Raw genomic sequence first — 7,295 nt, 5'->3', positions numbered from 1 at the left:
ATTTAATCAGTAGAAAAGATGAACATGTAGCTAGCAGACCAGGGTTTATTTTCTTGTGTAAGAATATATGATGCTTGTTGAAATATCCAATTTTGAATTATGCACGAAGATGGACCTTTTACAGGTTAGGAACAACACTCCAAATGAGGTGTAACCCTTGTCCAAATAATTATGACAGGCTTGCCAGACAGTAACCCTCATTGGAAGAACATAACAACCCACTGTAAAAATATGAGTGCGGGGGCAACCTGTTTGTTGGTCTTTGTGAAAAAAAAAGAATAGTACAGTGTGCTTTAAATGATTTAATTGAATACAAAAATAACGTATTATGTTAATAAATTAGTGAAAAAACTACTATTCAGTACTATCTTTATTGTGGTACTGCATCATTGAATTTTGTTAATCAGCCATGCTTTTATCTTTAAGCTGTGTAAGAACACTCTTTGCAGATGAAAATTCACCTGCGGCAGTGCCATGATCACGATTTTTACAACTAGATGAAAACAACAAAGTTCAAAATCTAGCATGTTAGAATAATCTTCAAAGAAAACGTTTTTGATTGGCTTATTAATTTGATCATGAGAAACACATGATTGATGATTTGATTGGCTGAACACGATTGTTTTACCTTGGGAACAAAATAAGGAACAGACGATTTTCACTAAATCGTGTTTTAGAGGGTTTTTATGCAGTTAATCTGCATTATGCGAGCACCCTAGATTTGTGGTCTACCCAAAAAAATGCTGAAATACTTGCCATTGTTATTATCTAGCTGGCTACTATGTTATATATAACTAATTAAACACTTTTTTAATACTTTTTATTCTAGAATATAAAAAATATTACCATAAAAACGTTAAATGGTCGTCGATTTTCCCAAAAGTTTTGAAGTTGCACATAGGAAGTAGTGCTCATTAGGAATTCTTATGTAGTTTATTATCGCCTGTGCTTTTGGCTAAGATGTCAAAAAACAATTGTACGAAATATTTAATCGTCGAAAATCTTTTAAGACAAGTAGTTATGATTTCCCAAATGGCAAAAGTCGTAGGAATATTGTTTGTCGTCAATACGTAGTACAACTACGTCAGTAGTCTATTATATAATAAGTTCAACTGTTCATGCTGTTGGCGGCAATTTCAAATTAGAAGACGAAATTCGTATCTTTTCAATTTGGAGGCAGGGGTTCAAATTAGTCCGAGGTCCGCGACCTTCCACTTTCGAATTGGTTACTAGCCACGCCCGACGGGCCTTCCACTCTGAGACAACTATATCACAGTTATAGTAGTCTCAGTTCCACTTGAAAGAAAATAAAAAATAGCTTTGCAAACCTTTTCGCCAAAGTCTCCAAATCAACGATCTCAAAACTTATTTTAATCATTATTATTCATGACAGCGATGTCAATTTTGTTCAATAGCTAGCTATATACAGAAAATCGCAGACAAAAAATGTGTTAATACGAGTAAAATCGTATCTGACTGACAAAAACAACATTGGAACACAATGACAACGGCTGCCGTGAAAAGACAATTACAATTTCGGATCCGATTCCGGAAGCGGATAAGGGTAATTCCGGGTTTTTGGCGAATCCAGGCAGGTGACAAAATACATCTATGCATGGTAAATGAATATAAACACTAGAATTGAAAACCAAAAGATATATGTAAAAGAAAAAAAAAGCAGAAAATATTTTAAACAGAAACTCAAAATTACTTTTAACAAATTTTAATGTCAAAATCCAATACAATGTGACAGCTGGGAACAGTATATCTAACAATATATATGTTCCTGGTCACAGTTTAAATTTTCTTTATCAGTGATAAATGTTGATAATGCATGTAAGATGCTTTTAAAGTGTAAACATATTACTGCAATTTTGAAGGGGTATTTTTTTTTCTCAATTTTGAAGGATCAGTTAAAGTAGCTGGAAGATTCTTACTTTATTTTCACAAATAACTACCTGAATGTAGGCAAATCGTATGATATATAGGTGGCGTCCTTTGGTCACTCTACCCCCCCCCCCCCCCCCCTGTTTGATAACTTTGAAACGGATGACCTCTCAACCATATACATTCATGTATGGGACTATATATATAACTAATCAAATGAAATATAAGGGGAGTCCATGGGGTGACCCACCCCTTCCTGTTTGGGAACTTACGAAAATTTCGAGATCCCCACCCCTAAACAATATATATTCATGTATGTGTCAATATAACTAATTAAATGAAATATAGGGGGAGTTCCCCTACCCCCTCCTGTTTGAGAACTTGGAAACCGATGAGATCCCCACCCCTAAACCATATATATTCATGTACATGTATGGGACAATATAACAAATCAAATGAAATATTGGAGAAGTCCCTGGGGTCATCCTATATATATCCCTTCCTGTTTGAGAACTTGAAAACCCTCGAGATCCCCACCTCTAAACCATATATATTCATCTATGGAACAATATAACAAATCAAATGAAATATAGGGGAAGTCCCTGGGGTCACCCTACCCCTTCCTGTTTGAGAACTTGAAAACCCTCGAGATCCCCACCGCTAAACCATATATATTCATGTATGGGACAATATAACAAATCATTTACATTTACTATGGGCAGGTCAGTCAGACCTCACCTTTGATCCTTGTAGTAGTGAACATTTGTCTGATTTGTGTCGCATAACTATTGTACTATAGAACACATACTCAGTTTTCTTTACAGGGAAACCATTCATACTATTACTTGTTCGTACTAAGTCAACACGTACTACTAACAGTCAACTAAAACCAACGTTAACTACCAACTAGAACAACTACAATCATTGCGAACTTGTACCACTGCAGACTCATAAATATATAAATTATTTGCCTTAATAATTAATTCATTAGATAAACATAAATGTACAATATATATATATATATATATATGAATGTTCAATGCCACATCAGAGGCGGATTTAGAGGGTTTTTCAGTGCCCCCCCTTTCCATTTTTGAGAAAACATTTGGTTGATTATATAGGGAATCACTGAAGCATGACTGGAGCAGGTCCCCTGTTAGGCAGGCAGTGGGCCCCCACTTATAAAAATTTCTGGATCCGCTACTGCACATAATTACGTTTGCCTGGTTTTTGGTTAACTGCCTTCAGCGCTTACAGCGCTTTGATTTTTAACGATACCCTTAATATCAATATTTTTTTTATAAATGCAAGAACGTATTATAAAACGTCCTTGATAAGAGTAAAGAGAATGAACACGGCGAACGTACTATATGGTTGAAAGAAATCAGGACGAACAGATCAAAGGCGAACATGTAAACAGGGCGAGTCGACCCGATACCAAATTCACACATGCGTACTACAAATGTCTGCATTAAAAACATCCGGTTACAAGTAAACAAACAACTTTCATGTAGATGAGATGAAATATAATAATTTACATAAATAGAAGGGTACATATTTCCGATAGTGATTGTTTTTCTATCCTAATTTACAAATTAAATGATTCAGATGCTTTAAAATCATGTGTAAAAATCAATGTCAAGAGTCGGAAGTTGTTATGAAATTGTAATGCACAGAAACGGATGCAGCATACGGTGGTTCAATGATTTTAAAGTCGGCACGATAGGTCTTCAGAAGACTTGAAGTCTTCTTCCACCAAAAATAACATGCAGATACATAAATATAAAGTGTGTTACACTAAAAACAACATATATATATTGTAAGTGGTGATTTACAGAGAGGTGCCCACAGTCTACTACAGATTTTAATCTTAAATATACTTGCTTTTCATTGCAGAGTTGAACAAGGACACAATTACTGGAGTTGAACCTTATTGTACATGTTAAAAGGATGAATGTCTTGGAGGATTAATTGGTGAATTGTTGAAGTTTCAGTTAATTCAGTAATTAACAAAAAGGCATGGCAACACACACATACGATACACATGATAAAACTCATGTCTGTGATGTATGCGGTAAAAGGTTTAGTCAGCGTCCTTATTTACAGATTCACATGAGAATACATACCGGTGAAAGACCTCATGACTGTGGTGTATGTGGAAAAGGGTTTAGACAGCCTGGTAGTTTACAGAATCATAAAAGAATACATACCGGTGAAAGACCTCATGAGTGTGGTGTATGTGGTAAAGGGTTTAGTCGGCTTGGTAGTTTAAATACTCACAAGAGAACACATACAGGTGAAAAACCTCACTTCTGTGGAGTATGTGGTAAAGGGTTTAATCAGCTTGGTAATTTAAATACTCACAAGAGAACACATACCGGTGAAAGACCTCATGAGTGTGGTGTATGTGGTAAAGGGTTTAGTCGGCTTGGTAGTTTAAATACTCACAAGAGAATACATACAGGTGAAAAACCTTATGACTGTGGTGTATGTTGTAAAGGGTTTAGTCAGTCGGGTAGTTTAAAGACTCACATGAGAACACATACGGACGATAAACCTTATGCCTGCGGTATATGTGGTAAAGATTTTAGTCAGCGTCCTTATTTAAACATTCACATGAGAATACATACAGGTGAAAAACCTCATTGCTGTGGTGTATGCGATAAAGGTTTTAGTCGGCGTCCTGAATTACAGATTCACATGAGAATACATACAGGTGAAAAACCTCACTACTGTGGAGTATGTGGTAAGGGTTTTAATAAGCTTGGTAATTTACAGACTCACAGGAGAATACACACAGGTGATAAACCTCACGTCTGTGATGTATGTGGTAAAAGGTTTAGTCAGTCGGGTGGTTTAAAGAATCACATGAGAACACACACAGGTGATAAACCTCATGCCTGTGGTATATGCGGTAAAGGTTTTATAGTCAGCGTCCTTATTTAAAGATTCACACGAGGATACATACGGGTGAAAAACCTCATGAATGTGGTGTATGCGGTAAAGGATTCAGTCAGCCTTGTAGTTTAAAAAATCACATAAAAACACATACAGGTGATAAACCTTATAAATGCTATGCATGTGGTAAAGGCTTCAGTCGGGTTGGTAGTCTAAAGACTCACCGGAAAACACATACGGAAGATAAGCATTATGCTTGTGATGTATGTGGTAGAGGCTTTAATAAATATTTGTATTTACAGAGACACGAAAGAACACATACAGGTTATTAACCTTAGTACTGTGTCGTATGTGGTAAATACTTTAGTCAGCTGGGTAGTTTACAGAATCACCCGAAAACACATACGGACGATTAACCTCATGACTGCAGTGTATGTGGTCAAACGCTTATTCATAGTTTACATACACACATGAGAATACATACGGACGATAAACCTCATGACTGTGACGCATGTGGTAAAAGTTAAGTCCTCACATGAGAACACATACCTGTGATTACCCTCATAAATTTGGTGTATGCGATAAAGGATTTAGTCGGCTTGATCATTTACAGAATCACACAAAAACACATAGTGGAGATAAATCTCATATTGGTGATAAAGTTGAAAATGGCAATGATGTATGCGTTAAAAAGTTTATTAAGCTTGGTATTTTAAAGGTTCACATGAGAACACATACAGACGATGCACCTCATATCGGCGATGCAAGTGAGTAAGGGTTTAGCACACTTAGTAATTTACAGATTAACATGAGAACACATACATTTTTTTTGTACCTATGGTAAGATCAGTGACGTATACATGGAAAAGAATGTATGAATTTTATTTATTTGCAGAAACATATTATGAAAATATAGATATAGCTGATACACCTTATATTTGTGATATATGCGGTAAATGAGTTACTCATCCTAGGTAGTTAACAGTTTCACATGAGAACACATACAGTCGATAAATCTCATTATTGTGATGTTATTGGTAAAAGTCTTAGTAATATTAGAAATGTACAGAGACACATGATAACACATACTGTGATGTTGGAAGTAAATGTTTTAGTAATGTTAATAATGTGCAGAGACACATGATAACACATACTGTGATGTTGGAAGTAAATGTTTTAGTTATATTAGAAATGTACAGAGACACATGAGAACACATACTGTGATGTTGGAAGTAAATGTTTTAGTAATATTAGAAATGCACAGAGACACATGATAACATATACTGTGATGTTGGAAGTAAATGTTTTAGTAATATTAGAAATGTACAGAGACACATGATAACATATACTGTGATGTTGGAAGTAAATGTTTTAGTTATATTAGAAATGCACAGAGACACATGATAACACATACTGTGATGTTGGAAGTAAATGTTTTAGTAATATTAGAAATGTACCGAGACACATGATAACACATACTGTGATGTTGGAAGTAAATGTTTTAGTAATATTAGAAATGTGCAGAGACACATGATAACACATACTATGATGTTGGAAGTAAATGTTTTAGTAATATTAGAAATGCACAGAGACACATGATAACACATACTATGGTGTTGGAAGTAAATGTTTTAGTAATATTAGAAATGCACAGAGACACATGATAACACATACTGTGATGTTGGAAGTAAATGTTTTAGTTATATTAGAAATGCACAGAGACACATGATAACACATACTGTGATGTTGGAAGTAAATGTTTTAGTTATATTAGAAATGCACAGAAACACATGATAACACATACTGTGATGTTGGAAGTAAATGTTTTAGTAATATTAGAAATGTACAGAGACACATGAGAACACATACTGTGATGTTGGAAGTAAATGTTTTAGTAATATTAGAAATGTGCAGAAACACATGATAACACATACTGTGATGTTGGAAGTAAATGTTTTAGTAATATTAGAAATGTGCAGAGACACATGATAACACATACTATGATGTTGGAAGTAAATGTTTTAGTAATATTAGAAATGCACAGAGACACATGATAACACATACTATGGTGTTGGAAGTAAATGTTTTAGTAATATTAGAAATGCACAGAGACACATGATAACACATACTGTGATGTTGGAAGTAAATGTTTTAGTTATATTAGAAATGCACAGAGACACATGATAACACATACTGTGATGTTGGAAGTAAATGTTTTAGTAATATTAGAAATGTGCAGAGACACATGATAACACATACTATGATGTTGGAAGTAAATGTTTTAGTAATATTAGAAATGCACAGAGACACATGATAACACATACTATGGTGTTGGAAGTAAATGTTTTAGTAATATTAGAAATGCACAGAGACACATGATAACACATACTGTGATGTTGGAAGTAAATGTTTTAGTAATATTAGAAATGTACAGAGACACATGATAACATATACTGTGATGTTGGAAGTAAATGTTTTAGTAATATTAGAAATGTGCAGAAACACATGAT

The 7,295-nt window shown here is 34.6% G+C and overlaps 1 protein-coding gene and 1 pseudogene across 1 annotated transcript; both read left to right on the top strand.

Moving 5' to 3' along the window:
• The first annotated feature begins 3,789 nt into the window (after positions 1 to 3,789).
• On the top strand, positions 3,790 to 5,718 carry LOC139495825 (zinc finger protein 227-like; annotated as a pseudogene).
• LOC139494383 (zinc finger protein 596-like) lies at positions 5,321 to 6,059 on the top strand. Its single transcript, XM_071282546.1, has 2 exons — positions 5,321 to 5,552; positions 5,920 to 6,059. Exons 1-2 carry the CDS (start codon positions 5,321 to 5,323, stop codon positions 6,057 to 6,059), a joined length of 372 nt encoding a protein of 123 aa, XP_071138647.1.
• Positions 6,060 to 7,295: the final 1,236 nt, after the last annotated feature.

The sequence above is a fragment of the Mytilus edulis genome, chromosome 11 (genome assembly GCF_963676685.1).
Source record: "Mytilus edulis chromosome 11, xbMytEdul2.2, whole genome shotgun sequence".
Classification (NCBI taxonomy): Eukaryota; Metazoa; Mollusca; class Bivalvia; order Mytilida; family Mytilidae; genus Mytilus; species Mytilus edulis.
Note: the sequence above shows the minus strand (reverse complement) of the source record. Positions and strands in the feature narration are given on the sequence as shown.